The sequence below is a fragment of the Homarus americanus genome, unplaced genomic scaffold, assembly GCF_018991925.1.
Source record: "Homarus americanus isolate GMGI-L3 unplaced genomic scaffold, GMGI_Hamer_2.0 scaffold30535, whole genome shotgun sequence".
Classification (NCBI taxonomy): domain Eukaryota; kingdom Metazoa; phylum Arthropoda; class Malacostraca; order Decapoda; family Nephropidae; genus Homarus; species Homarus americanus.
The window spans coordinates 10,605,650-10,621,163 of NW_024732440.1; the positions used below are offsets into that span (position 1 = coordinate 10,605,650).

The window sequence follows — 15,514 nt, forward strand, 5'->3', positions numbered from 1 at the left end:
AGTTACGTGCCGTTGATATAGTTGACAGGATGGACAATATCTTGTCTGGTAATGGAACAAACCCATTATCTGCCTCAGTGCAGGAGGCAATGATATTGGCGGTGGAGCGAGGAGCTTGATAAGTTCAAGGCAGCTATAGATCGATAAGACTAAGGGAGGGATCCCTATCATGTGCAGTGTCCTGCCTAGGGAGAGTTGGCAGAATGGTTGCTGGAGGGTAGTTGGTGTCAACACCGCCTTTGGACAGATATTGCAAGTCAATATCAGTCCCATTCATTGACAACTGGGGCAACTCTACGCAGAAGGGACCTTTATGCTAGGGATAGGGTGCACCTGTCCAGGGATGGAGTGGCACCCTGGCTGGGGCTCTAGAGGGGTAGTGCAAAAGATATTGAAGTCTTTAAACTGCTAGGAGAACATACAGGTGAGCACCGGGTGAGGAGACTGCAGGAGCGGGTAAACAAAGTGAAAGATTACGAAATAGTGTTAGGAATGATGACAAAACTAAATTAGACAGGAGTTTAAAACTAAACGCGTAAGGAGGACTCAGAACACTACTAATCCTAATGTATACTCACGTAACAGTAGAAGTATGAGAAACAAAATGGATGATATTAGGGCCTTGGTATGTATCAAGAAATCGATATAATAGCATTCACTGAAACATGGATTAATCTAGACTCACGTGAGTTACCGGGCTAATACCAAATTGTGTACTAAACTGATCCATACCTATAGCAGACCAGGAAAAGAGACGGATTAGCAATCTATTTTAGGATAATCTGAAGTGTGAAATAAATAAGGAAATAAAAACTGAGCGAATACAGAAACAAGGATAGAATTAATCGACGGTAGGAAAAATTAATCACAGGAGTAATATATAGACCTCCCAATCTTGATAGGTAAATAGTGACTTATCTGTGATGAAATACGCAGGGCTTCCATACACAACAAAGTCTGTATAGTAGGACTTTAACTTTAGCCAAATAGATTGGATTGACCTCATGGAACTCAGAATCAGAGGATTTTCTGAGACGATCCAGGACTGTTTTTCAAGTCAACATATAACCGAACCCACCCGGGTAATAATATACTTGATTTAGTTCTGTCAACAGAGAAAACCCTCATTAGCAATGTCGAGGTAGGAAAACGAACTTGCAAACAGCGATCACAAAGAAATTAGATTCCAGTTAGATTTTCAGGGCAGATGTAAGGAAAATTCCACTAAAGTACCAGATTTCAGAAAGGCAAACTTACAGTTTAAAGAGGCAGCTGAGAGAGGGATGTCGCGCTTGGCTGGAACCTGACAGATGACACCGACCTGATAACGATCTGAGATTGCCGAGTTCCACGACAATTTAAATAATGAGTTACTTAATGCACAAAGGCAGAACATACCATACAAAAAACTCAGATCAGACAACAATGACCCTAAATGGATAAACAATTATTTAAAGAACATCATTGGCCAAAGGAAGGCTATAGGTAGAAGGATAAATCGTGGCTTAAATTTACCTCCGGGATTATTATAGGGTATTGGCGAGTAGGGTTAAAACCGAGATAAGGAAAGCCAAGAGGAATAATGAGGTAAGGATAGCAAGGAGGCGAAGTCAAACCCCAAGGGATTCTATCAAATGTATCAAACTAAAACACGAGATGAGATTGGATCAATACAGTCGGATACCGGCGAGCTAACTGACAACTACTGAGAAATGAGCAATAATCTGAATAAATATTTTTCAACAGTTTTCACCACCGAAAATTTAAACATGATTCCCAAGGCACCGACTGTATACAGAGATAGTGATGAAAATAAATTAAGCGAGATAGTAGTGACTAGTAACGATGTTAGTAAGCAAATAGACAAACTAATGCCTAATAAGTCACCAGGTTCCGATGAGATATTTGCCAGAGTATTAAAAGAATGTAAGGAAGAGCTTAGTACGCCTAGGAAAGTTGTTTAACATGTCCTAGTAAAAACAGGTGTAGTACCAGAATCCTGGAGGATAGCGACTGTAATTACAGTGACCTCGGTTAACGTAATCCCAACTGCTCCAGAAGGTCGCTCTGCTAACCTAAAAGTTCTGTTAACTCAAAAACCATTGTTTTCAATGGGTTTTGGGTAATTGGTTCCAGCTCACCGAAAATTTCCTAAATTCAACAAAAATGGTAGAAAGGTTCACTTACTTTGAGGTGTGTATGTAGAAGGCTCCTGGATGATGATGATGATGATGATGATGATGATGGGATTTAGAATGGGGGTGGAGGAGAAGGAAGAAGAGAAGGCATTGAGGTGGAAGAGAAGTCACCCCATGGTGCCATTTCACCCATAAAATTTTAGCTCTCTTGGTGTAATTCAAGATTATTTTCTTTAAATCAACACTACACCGCATTATATATTGTCAATATGTAAAATATATTTCAAAATGACCAATAATTTGCTTGGAAACACAGAAAAAAAGCGTTTAGTTGAAGAGAGTCTCAAGCAAGATGTTACCTCCAGTGAAAACAGAGAGAGACTAACGCCTGTTTGCTGTGTTAAGAGGCTGGATGCCACGCATTAAACTAGTCACTTTACCTTCAATTATGTTCAATAATTGTTAAAATGACTAAAAAATTGAATATTAAACTTTTAAAATTAAAATTAAAATTTGAATAGTATAAACTTCTTGATATTTACTAAAATAGTAAGAAATTTAAGCCCTAGAACCGATTAATGTATTGGCGGACTGACACTAAAGCTGGTTGCCTGGTCAGTGCAAGCGAAAACATGTTGAGGTCAGTTCGTAAGAAATTCGTTAACCGAATTTTTGTTCGTTAACCGAATTGAAGATCCTTATGGAAGGCAGTTCGTTAACCGAAATTTCGTTAACCGAGGCGTTCGTTAAACGAGGGACGAGGGGTCACTGTACCGATTTTCAAGAAGGGGGATAGATCACTATCCTCTAACTACCGCCCAATCAGTCTAACATCAATAGTAGGCAAATTACTGGTAGCAATCTTTTCAAACTCTATTCGAAATCACCTGGAGAAGCACAAGTTGATCAATGATTCCCAGCATGGTTTCACAAGCGGACGTTCATGTCTAACTAATCTATTAACATTCTTTTCATCAGTTTTCCCATCGGTGGACAAGGGGCACAATTATGATGTGGTATATCTCGACTTTAGCAAAGCCTTCGACAGAGTCCCCCACGAAAGACTAATTAGAAAGGTAGAAGCACATGGCATCAAAGGTAATATCCTTAAATGGATTAGGGCATGGTTACAGGACAGGAAACAGCGAGTGAACATTAATGGCACTAAGTCCCATTGGAGCAACGTCACATGAGGAGTTCCCCAAGGCTCAGTACTTGGACCATTATTATTTATTATATACATAAATGACATAGATATCGGCATAGACAGCAACATAAGCAAATTTGCTGATGACACTAAAATAGGACGTGTTATTAGATCTGACGAGGACTCCGCAAAACTACAGGAAGATGTAAAAAAAATTTTCAAATGGTCTGAAAAATGGCAGATGAAATTCAACGTGGACAAATGTAAAGTGTTCAGTGTATAGATATGTAAATACCAAGATATGTGAACACACCTGACGGCAAGACTCTGTTACCATTCATTGCACCATTTATTCACATGTCTGTATTACAGTACTACATATTATTATAGCATGTCTGATATCTATGCTTATGTCTAATGCCTATGTTCACTTACCATGTCCCGATGTGCTATGTCTGTTCCGCGCTAGTCAAGTAACTAGAGGACCTCATTTATTGTCCTAGTAATGTCTAGCAACTCTCATTGCCTTGCTAGCTAACTTCCCTCAGATCGGCTTCGACCTAGCTACGACACGGAGTCCTTTGTGCTTGCTCCTGCTTCTGTATCGGTCGGTTATCCTGCCAAGTCTTGTACTACTTATGGAATATATCTACTGCTCGTGCCCTGGAGTTTAAAGAACCTTGTCTAGGATATACATCCCACCACATGGCGCAGTTGAGTAGCTCCAACACGACAGTTGACAAGTCCCAAGAGCCGGCCTCGTCTGTTTCCTGCTCCTCATCTGTTTCCCGCCCAGAAGATGTATTCTACAGTGCCCCTGGATTAAAGTGCTTTGTGACCTTGTGAAGTGCCCTAAATGAAGTGCAGTGCCTTTGATGTCTGTTTTGCTATGTTTCTGGGGCCCTTCAGCCCAGTTTTCAAGACAGCACTTGAGGCATACATCCTCCGTCTGCGCCGGCCCGCAAGCCACTGGCCTCGCCACCTCGCCCGGGCGCGCGGAGGAATACAGTCCAGTACCACCACCGCCAGCCTTCTCCACTCAACCTCACAAATATTACAGTCAATACTCTTTTACTTGCCCGCCAGTTCCTGCACTTAGGCAAGTACATTGACGAAAACATAGCACTTCACCTTATTTTCCTTGTCTTTCCCATCGCAACCATACCAAACACGAGATGTCCGACTACGACGATTTGCTGGGGAATTCAAATGAGGATTATGAGGAAAACGAAGCCTCACACGCCGGGCGCGCTAAATTCAAAGGATGGGAGCCAGGATATACGTCAGTTAATTCACTTCCTACAAGTTTTCCAAGGGAAGGAAGCCCAAAGACGTCAATTAGAGGAGGAAAAACGACGTCAAGAGGAATTGTCAAGACAGTCAGAGGAATCAGCTTACCGTCTTCAACTCCAACAACAACAACACGCTGATAACCGCAAATTCCTGGAACTATTGGAATTGCTGGCAACGAGGACGACTTCACCAGCTGCCACAACCAATTCGCCATCTACAGCCTTTTCATCTACCCTTCAGACAACTCCTCCTCACACGTCATCTATCCCTCTTGGGTATGCCACAGTGCCTTCTCAACCACCTGCTCCAGTCTCAACTCTCGTCGACCTCTCCGTGCCTCCTCCATTACCTGCCGTCTCGAGTACACCCCTGCACAGCAAGTCTTCAGTTTCCAGCCCCCCACCTCTTCAATCTGATGCAACATATCAAATATACCATCAATGGCGACGTCGTTTCGAAGACTTTGCTGTTATGTCTGACCTCAACCGAATGGCCCCTCATAAACAACTCATCCAATTAAGATCGTGCATTTCCCTCGATGTTCAGCGCCTCCTAGAGCACACGCTGGCCATTCCCCCTGACTCCCCCATGTCAGTGACAGAGGTTTTAAACGCCTTGCAGAGTCACTTCCGTGGTCTCCGCAATGAAGCTTTGCGTCGTAGGGAACTGCTATCCTGCAAACAAGCTTCTGGGGAATCATTCTCAGACTTCTACACACGACTTAAGGACCTAGCAGCCGAGGTGGACCTATGTACAGGCGATCCTGTAACCTGTGCTGAGATCCAGCTCAAGATGATCTTGCTGATGGGTGTACGTGACGAGGACCTGCTTCAGAAACTCCTCACCCTCGACGCCGCCTCTTCCCTCACCGACTTCGTCACCTGTTGCAGGTCGTATGAGGCCACAAGAGAGGCTGCCTCAGCTATACACTCATCGCCGTCTCAAGTTCATGCCGTCTCCACCTACAAGAGGAATCAACGCCAGATGCAGACGGCGTCCTCTCCACAGCCCCCGTCACAGTCACCAGTTTCTTCTCCCGAATCCTGCAGAAACTGTCAGCGCCAGCACGGTCCAGGAAAGTGCCCTGCGGCTGATAGTAAATGTCGAAACTGCGGGTTTCAAGGCCATTGGCCCCGCACAACTCGATGTCCTGCCAACAAGGTCTCATGCAACGCCTGCAACAAGCAAGGACACTTTGCCAAGTGTTGCAGGTCCACCAAGAAGCCTCCATCTCCAGGTCAAAACGTCCTCTTCACAGCCCGACAGAACGTCCACACCACCGTCTCCCAAGAACAACAAAGGATGCCGACGCGTGGATGATGCCTCGAGTGACAGGTCCCCCAAGCCCGTCAATGTTCGTCTGTCCTACGGTGCCAACTCTTCCAACCTCCTGATGATACCTGACACGGGCGCGGACATCACGGTGATTGGACCAACACACCTGGACGCCCTCAACATTCCCAGGAGTAGCCTGTCACCCACAGCCATGAAAGACGTGCTCACAGCGGACGGGTCCCCGATGTCTCCACCTTTGGGTTGCTTCAAGGCAACACTACAGCTCGGTCCCAAGTCTTGCCTTGCCACAGTCCACGTCCATGAGGGCATCCAAACCCCTCTCCTGTCATGTGGCCATTGTCAGGACTTGGCCATCGTCTCATCCGAGTTTCCAAAGCCCATCCTCGCCGTGACACACCTCAACAGGTGTGCAGAGATACCTGTTTCAGCCATGACCACACCTGCTGCCGCCCGGGAGTTTTTTCTTCGTCAGTTCAGCGACGTCCTTGTCTCCAAGTCCGACCTCCAGAAGACGCCGCTCAAGAAGATGACAGGCCCCCCGATGAGAATCCACCTCAAGCCTGGCGCGACGCCTTTCGCCACCCACACACCCAGACCTATCCCCTTTGCCCTACAGGACAAGGTGAAGGCGGAGCTCGATTCTCTGGTGCAGCAGGGGATCATCAGACACGCCGGTGAGGAGCCCTCCGAGTGGTGCCACCCTATGGTCTTGGCACCCAAGCCTGTAGGTGTTCGCATCACAGTGGACCTCACCCATCTCAACTCGCAGGTCTCCCGTCCCGCCCATCCATCGCCTACGCCCATTCAAGCAGTCCGCAGCGTCACCCCGTCTGCAAAGTTCTTTACCACGGCGGATGCACTACATGGGTACTGGCAAAACGACCTGGCGGAAGAAGATCGCCACCTCACTACATTCATCACGCCCCACGGCCGCTTCCAACACTGCCGCGGACCCATGGGCTTCGCAGCAACGGGGGATGCGTACTGCCTCCGTGGGGATATGGCTCTGCAGGGTGTCGCCAACTGCTTGAAGGTCGTAGATGACATCCTGCTCTTTGACGATGATCTCCCGGCCCACTTGAACCGAGTTCATCTGATGCTCACAAGATGTCGTGCCCATGGTATCACCCTGAACAAAGATAAATTTGTGGTCGCCGCCTCCCAAGTTAACTACTGCGGCTACAACATCTCGCCAGAGGGGATCTCAGCTGATGAGGAGAAGGTCAAGGCCATCAGGGACTTCCCTACTCCAGCGAACCTGACCGACCTTCGCTCATTTATGGGCCTGGTAAATCAGCTGGCCGACTTCTCCCCTAAAATCGCCACATCAGCCCAACCTCTACGCCCCCTCATGAGCCCCAAGCGCTCTTTCCTCTGGACTCCTGACCACGACCTAGCGTTCAGGAATGTTAAGAAGGCGTTGCTGTCACCACCAGTCTTGGCACCCTTCGACCCATTGTTACGAAGTTGCTCCCGGTTGGATAGTTGGAGTATCTTTGTCATGTCCCCTTTGTTTAGCCCTGCCTTCCACTTATACACCTCTATCAGGTCGCCCCTCACCCTACGTCTCTCGAGGGAGTGCAAATTAAGATGCTTTAACCAGTCTCTATACTCAAAGTTCCTAATGCCCGGGATTAGTCTTATCATTCACCTCTGAATTCTTTCCAAGGATTCTATATCCATTCTTTAATACAGTGACCAGAATTGAACTGCATAATCCAAGTGAGGTCTCACAAGCGCAAGATATAGTTTTAGGATGACCTCGCTAGTCTTGTAACTAACACTCCTTTGTATGAACCCAAGTACTTTATTAGTCTTGTTTCGAGCAAATACACATTGTTTACTTGGCTTAAGATTCCTACTTATCATTACTCCTAAATATTTCTTGCAGTCGGATTTCTCAATAACATCGTTGTTCATGTGGTATCTGGTTTCCCTGTTTATATCTCCTTTACCGAGTACTTTACATTTGTCCACATTGAATTTAATCTGACACTTTTTAGACCATTCAAAATTTTTGTAGATCTTCCTGTAGTTGTGAGGAGTCCTTGTCAGATTTAATTACACGCCCTATTTTAGTGTCATCAGCAAATTTACTTATGTTTTTTTCTAAGCCGATATCTATGTAATTTATGTACATAATAAATAATAATGGTCCACTAAATCCAATCGGATTTAGTGCCATTAATGCTCACTCGCTGTTTCCTGTCCTGTAACCACACACTAATCCATTTTAGAATATCTTATTTAATACCATGAGCCTCCACTTTTCTTATTAGTCTTTCATGGTGGACTCTGTCGAAGGCTTTGCTAAAGTCGAGATATACCACATCATAATTGTGCCCCTCGTCCACTGATTCGAGAACAGATGAAAAGAATGTTAATAGATTAGTTAGACATGAATGCCCGCTTGTGAAGCCATGTTGGGAATCATTGATCAACTTGTGCTTCTCCAGGTGATTTCGAATAGAGTTGGAAATGATTGATTCCGGTTATTTGCTTACAGTTGATGTTAGACTGATTCGACAATAGTTAGAGGATAGTGATCTATCTCCCTTCTTGAAAATTGGTATTACATTCGCTATCCTCCAGGATTCTGGTACTACACCTGTTTTTAAGGACATGTTAAACAACTTTGCTAAAGGGCATACTAAGCTCTTTCTTACATTCCTTTAATACTCTGGCAAATATCTCATTGGGACCTGGTGACTTATTAGGCTTTAGTTTATCTACTTGGTTCCTAACATTGTTACTTATCACTACTGTCTCGCTTAATTTATTTTCTTCACTATCTCTGTATTGAGTCGGTGCCTCGGGTATCATGTTTAAATTTTCGATGGTGAAAACTGTTGAAAATATTTATTCAGATTATTGCTTATTTCTCTGTCGTTATCAGTTAGCTCGCCGGTATCTGACTGTATTGGTCCAATCTTTTCTCGTGTTTTAGTTTGATACATTTGATAGAATCCCTTGGGGTTTGGCTTCGCCTCCCTTGTTACCTTCAGTTCATTATTCCTCTTTGCTTTTCTTATCTCGGTCTTAACTCTACCGGCCAATACCTTATAATAATTTCAGAGGTAAACTTCACCACGATTTATTCTCCTACCTATAGCCTTCCTTTGTCCAATAATATTCTTTAAATAATTATTTATCCATTTAGGGTCATTGTTGTCTGATCTGAGTTTTCTGTATGGTATGTTCTGCCTTTGTGCATTAAGTAACTCATTATTTAAATTATTGTGGAACTCGTCAACCTCAGATCTTGTGATCAGGTCATCCTCAACCGTCGGGTCTCCAGGTAAGGAGAGGTCACCTCATTTGAGGTCATGTAATTCACCCCTAAGCATGATACCCCCTCTCTCAGCTGCCTCTTCAAACTATCAAAGTTTGCCCTTCTGAAATCTGGGACTTTAATGGAATTTTCCTTGCGGCTGCCCTGAAATTCTAATTGGATTCTTATTTCTTTATGATCGCTGTTAGCAAGTTCGTTCCCTTCCTCGACATTACTAATGAGGTTTACTCTGTTTGACAGAACTAAATCGAGTACAGGTATATTATTACCCCGGGTCGGTTCGGTTATATGTTTACCCGCTCCCACTGCAGTCTCCTCCACCCCTGTACTCATATGTTCCCCCAGCAGCTTAAAGACTTCGACATCTTTTGAACTGCCCTCGCCAGAGAGCCAGCCAGGGTTGCCACCCCATCCCTAGACAGATGCACCCCATCCCTAGCATGAAGGTCCCCTTCTGCCATAAAAGTTTTCCCAGTTGTCAATGAATGGGACTGATATTACGTGCAAAATTTGTCAAGAAGGCCCTTGACACCAACTGCCCTTGACAACCATTAATTGCCAACTCTCCTAGGGATCCCTCCCTTCGACCTAATACGTTCTATAGTTGTCTTGAACTTATCAAGAAGCTCCTCACTCCTCCACCGGCCAATATCATTGCCTCCTGCACTTAGCCTGATAATGGGTTTGTTCCCATTACCAGACAAGATATTATCCATCCTGTCAACTATATCCTCCACCCCAGCTCCTGGCAAACACACCCTCATCCTATTTATATTTTTTCCACAAAAAGCTCTGTCCAGATACCGTACCTGGGAATCGCCAACAATTAAGATTTTCGTACCTTCCTTGTCAGCCCTGTCTCTGACTATGTTAAAGTCCAATTCGTCTATCAAAGGACTTGAAAGGGTTGGTACACTTACCTGTTGTTGTCGTATCCTTAGTGAGCTTTTTCACCACGTTGGTGTATTTTTTCACCACCAGTTTGGTCTTCCCTCTCCTCACAACCTTCCATTCGTCTGAGTTTTCGTCAGACACGGGCATTCCTTGCCTCGTTTCTTCCTCCATCCTCGCTATCACTTCCCTTATTTTCAAGATTTCTTCCTTGGCCCTCTCTAACTCGGCCCTCAGAAGGGCACAGCCCTGTTCACAAGTAGCACTAGCCATTACTGACATTTTATTTAACTTTCATGTTTGTCCCTAAAAATACTTTAGCTTTCTTGTTTATTCACGACATCTTCAGGTCATGAGACCCACTAATTCCCCAGCCAAGAAAGGGTGATCTAACATTCCATCAGAAGGTCAGTAATATGAGACCACTAATCCCCCACCTGACCTCCACCTGACATTGAGTCAGGTCAGGTCCCCACAAAAATACTTTAACTTTCATCTTTAGTCAAGACATTTTCAGCAAATTCTTTCAAGTTTCAACCTCTGAAAATTTGTTCCCAAAGCTGGAATTTTGGGGAAAATTCCGGCTTTGGGAATGATTTTCCTAGCAAATTTCAATTCCGGCTATCGAAGATTTCCAGGTTTGAGGGATTCTGGCTAACAGAGATATTACTATTTACATTTTGATCATTTACACATATTAACAGAAATGCTTATTATAATGTATTATATCTTGCACCCCCTTCTATCAGTCTACTGTACAGTTTGTATAGTATGTTTCTGTAAAGTCGGTAACACCTACTGTACTGTAGCACTGTTTTCAAGAAAAGGTAATTTTTGTAATTAATTTTTTATTTTATTTACAGAAATTTGATGGAACAGTAACTGCACTTCAGCTGCTTCAGACAAACAATTACACTGATCACTTGGAGGAAGCTGTCAAACTGCATTTTATTCACCGGAACAAGTTGAAGATGGTTGAGCCAGACTTTAACTTCTCGACCTTCATCCTAGACCAGGTGAGGCATTGTTTACATGACTAATGGGTAACATTTACCTAATGAATTATGTGAATTAAATTTTTTGCCACTTATCAGCTTACCAACCATACAGGCCAACCACCCAAATGGCTAGTATGCTGATAAGTGGTGAAAAATGTAATTCAGTCTTAGTACGGGAAGAAACCGGGGTCTGGGAAACCTGTGGTGTTTGGTAGTGAGGATCACACTGGATAACATCCTTCTTGCTCAGAGAGATTGACTTCGAAAAGTTGATAAAAAACTTTGCAGCGGCCAGGTCACGTAAAGTGCCTGGTCTGTAAATAAAGGTAATGTTTATTTTCTATTTTGCAATTGATCAATGTTTGTGTTCAATTTATCCATTATCCATGGTCGATGGCAGTTATTTTTATTAAAATTCTTGTTTTTTCCAACATGTTCAGACTTTTGTTATAATTTTATCAAATTCATTAAATTGTTTATTTATTTTACTATTGGATGCAAAACTTCAATTTTATTTATAGTTGAGTTAATACTTATTCTGAATCTATCTGACCTTGGACTTAAAGAAGCCTATACATGCATTCTTGAACAGAACCATTATTTGAGTAGAGGTTTATCTGATTAATAATGCAAAGAATCATCTCTCTGTAATAACTAATAATATATTCTTTTCTGTGAAGTCTCTTGAAAATTTTTGACATGTGCGGTAGTAGTTATATCAGGGCTGGTCGACTTGAAACCACATGAATGACTACAGTCATGTCTCACTTTTGTGTGTGTGTGTGTGTGTTGGGAATTTGTACACTATCAATAAATATACAGTTAATTAAAAATTTCTCAATGTTCTAATTTCCTCAATGTAACTGCAAATGGCTTCAAAATTCTCCAAAGAAGTGTTCAAATTTCAAAATTTTCCCGGGGGGCTTACAGCGCCCCCCAGAACTCCCAGATGTTTAGGCTCGCTTCACTCGCCACCCCACCCTCTTGGGTAATTATAATGAAGGGAGCCTCCACGAAGAGGCTGCCCATGGGCCTCCACAGGTCTAAATCCGACACTGTCTCACACCACGTGTAGAATTGTATTTTTCATAACCTGCTCACCTTCAGTACTGCTTTACCATCTGTAAAACACATTTAAAAGTTTTGTCAAGAGACTATCTGTGTTCATGTTGAGTGTTGTAGAATGTCTACAGGTGAGGAATAGAATGTATTGTGTTGCAAAGTTGCTTCTATTAGTGCTCATGAAAATTAAAAGGGAGAAGGTGCTGTTATTGTTTGGCCATGCCTCTTACTTGTTGTTTCAAGTAGTACTTTATTGTGAAGATATTCAATAGATGATATGTTTGAGGAAGACTTTGTGTCAGCTTTACTTTAACTGTAGTATGAGAAGTTAACCTTTTATAGATTACCAAATGAAATGTAAAATATTGTTCTTTCATCCTGAACAAAATGTTTTGATGACTAAAAATATTAATTGATAGAAATATTTACTGGTGGAATGATCAAGTGAGTGACTAACAGCCAGAATTATTTCGTACGAGTGGATCTAAAACCTTATCTTTTTTCTTGTTTTGTCTTTTTTTAGACCCAAAGTGACATTCCATCCTTCAACCAGCATTGGATGGTTGCTCTTCAGATTGAAGGTGTGAAATATGGTGCACACATCTTAGCCATGTTCAACAATCAACCCTTTCATACTCCTCCGTTGGCCCTGACCATTGCGGACACAGCTGTGATACGAGCCGTGACAGGGAACAAGAATATTACCATTGCAACGTCTAATCACCCTCTGCCTAGGACTGACATAGAGAAGGTAAAAATACCTTATTATTTTGTTGTGTACTAAAACTAAGATCTTACATGGAGTTTGAAGGAATGATGTTGGGTACTTTTTAGCTTAGTGAATTATGTGTGACAGAGAGAAAGAGAGAGGTTGTTTATTTTCATGTACTGAACTGTTTATAACTAAACCTTGTGCTTGCGTTAGTGAATCTCTGCAGTTATTTAATACAGTAATGTATAATTTTAATTGGACAAGCCATCTCCACAATTAACCCACATTACAGGAAGTTTACTGTACTGTACATTCAAATATCACCAAATTCCAAAAATATTTGAGTTTATGGTCATTTGAATATGGGAAAATAAAAGATTTTTGTATGTTTTTAAGGTGTGGCATATGTGGTACAGGGAGATGGTGTAACCTTTATCCTTAGTCTGTGTCTTATTGTGTGGTTAGGTAGCAAAAGGCTCATACAGTACATTGTATCCCTAACTTTACAGACATTCAAACAGTCACAGGGATCATTTTATGAACATCAGAGTACAGTACTTGTAAGGTAAAATACAAGTGTTGTACAGTATGAATCTTATTTCAAGACATAGAGTTAAAGATTATTTTAAACAAATGTGAATTTTATGCTATTGAATATTTAGTAAAGTGTATGTGTACAGTATCTACACTATCATTGTATTAATGATTCTGCTAAGATCTTATTTTCTTACAGTTAACACAAGATCAGCGACAGAACTTGGGCTTTCAGATTGGTTTCAACTTGGCCTTTGGGATGTCCTTCTTAGCTGCCTCATTCGTCATTTTTGTCATCCAAGAACGTAGTAGTAAGTGAAGATAAACATTAATGTGCACAATTTTAAGGATGAGCATGTAGACTTTCTCTCTCTGTACCTTGGGGCTGAAGACTTTATAAAAAATTACTGTTGCTCTTGTTTTCCAATGACATGTTAGTTTTGTGTGTCACCTCTCCTATAGTGTCAGATATTTGGTACCTTCAGGAGCTCAACAGAATTCTAATAAATAGCAATAGATTTTATCAAACCTGATACTTTAAATAGGTATACATCACATTATTTCTAATGGGTTTGATAAGGAGTATTTTTGGTGTTTTATCCAAGAGTTATGGCCTCTCGGAGTTTGTTGCCTCATGAGGATTTGGCCGCCTCTAATGACAGATATTTGTTTTGTTATTTTTATTAAAGCTCACCTCATTCTCTTGTTCCTATCATGTGTCCATGCAGTAATTTTTTTTCCTCACCACAATGTGTCTATGGTTAAGGGAGGCTTTAATAAATAAATTTCTCAACATTTTATTTGTTATTGTGTTTTTTTTAAGGTTACTCAGCCAGTCATGTTTTTTGTTTATGGCCAAATGAGAGTTTGGTTTGTGACTCAGGTGCAATATGTTACACATGTTGTTTTATACAACTCTGACTATTCAGGAGCTACAAGTTTTACAGACATAAGGTAGTGGTCTAGTCAGTCGATTCTAAAAAAAGAAAAAGAAAAGTTGAATTAAGTCATTTAAGGAAGAAATGTTGTGCTTGAAGTGATAAGTGCTGCTCATTCACCTAACTCCCCACAACTTGAAATCCCTCATGGGCCGCCTTGTGTCACTCCTTTTTTATAGATATATTTCACACACAAATATATATATATATATATATATTAGTTCTGGAACTAATAAGTGGCAGGGCTGAAGTAAACACTTTGTTGGTTTTTCTTTATTGTAGAAAAATATAGTTTCACAGGTACTGAGTTCAGTTGAGAGTATATTGTACCTTCTCTACTAAGGGAAGTGTCTTAGTGCAATTACACAGGAGAACACTTAAGTGAGGTGTTCACTGGGTAACAAAAGGCATGAGTCTGATCTCTCCCTTGTTTCTATATCAAGAGAGAGATGAGGAGCAGGCCAGGTCTGTTATGATTTGGTTGACCTCACCTGCCCTCTAGAGTGTGAGAAAGGAAACACGTCAGATATACTGTTGTGCTAACATGAGCTGACCTCAGCCAGACCTTGCTCGCTCCCCGAAAGAGCTGCAACCTCAGCCAAGTATAATGTCAACAGCTGAGGCACAGTTGAATAACTTGGTGAATAATTTGGTAATATACATTTGGGTAAATATTTATACAGTCAACCCTCACTTTACGCGGTCCCACATTCCGCGTTTCCATGTTTACGCGGTACCCTGCCAGAACCCAGGATGCTCACATTCCGCGGTGCGTGTACCCCTTTACGCAGGTGAAGTATAATTTTTTTATTTAGCTCATAAAATTCATACAAATTATCCGGCCAGAATATAATTTACAATGCTGGAATTCTTACAATTTGATGATCATTTTGAATATACGCATCATAGATTTTGCATTAGATATACAAATTTTAGATCTAATGCAAGTACAGTATTTTGTTTACTCAGAGCAAATATGCTATCTTTTGTGCAAAATATATGAAGTGTATATTCAAAATATTCCTGGTCTTGCAAGGAATCCAGCAATGTCAATTATATTATCCTATCTTTAGTCTGAGGTATTATTTATTACTAAAAGTTAAAATCTAGTTTTTTCACCCAACATTTCTCTGGTAGGGAGGGAAGGTGGGGGGTGGGGGGGAGGGTTGGGACTATCTGGCGCGGTTGGAAGAGGGGGGGAGGCAAGGTGGGG

At 42.0% G+C, this 15,514-nt stretch overlaps 1 protein-coding gene across 1 annotated transcript in view; it reads left to right on the forward strand.

Moving 5' to 3' along the window:
• The window catches only part of LOC121868674 (phospholipid-transporting ATPase ABCA3-like), a 132,796-nt gene that overhangs the window by 76,544 nt on the left and 40,738 nt on the right, over nucleotides 1-15,514 (forward strand). The window contains exons 26-28 of the mRNA XM_042369511.1: nucleotides 10,921-11,073; nucleotides 12,641-12,868; nucleotides 13,563-13,674. Of these exons, the coding sequence (XP_042225445.1) occupies nucleotides 10,921-11,073; nucleotides 12,641-12,868; nucleotides 13,563-13,674 (493 nt within the window). The remainder of the gene's footprint in view (nucleotides 1-10,920; nucleotides 11,074-12,640; nucleotides 12,869-13,562; nucleotides 13,675-15,514) is intronic.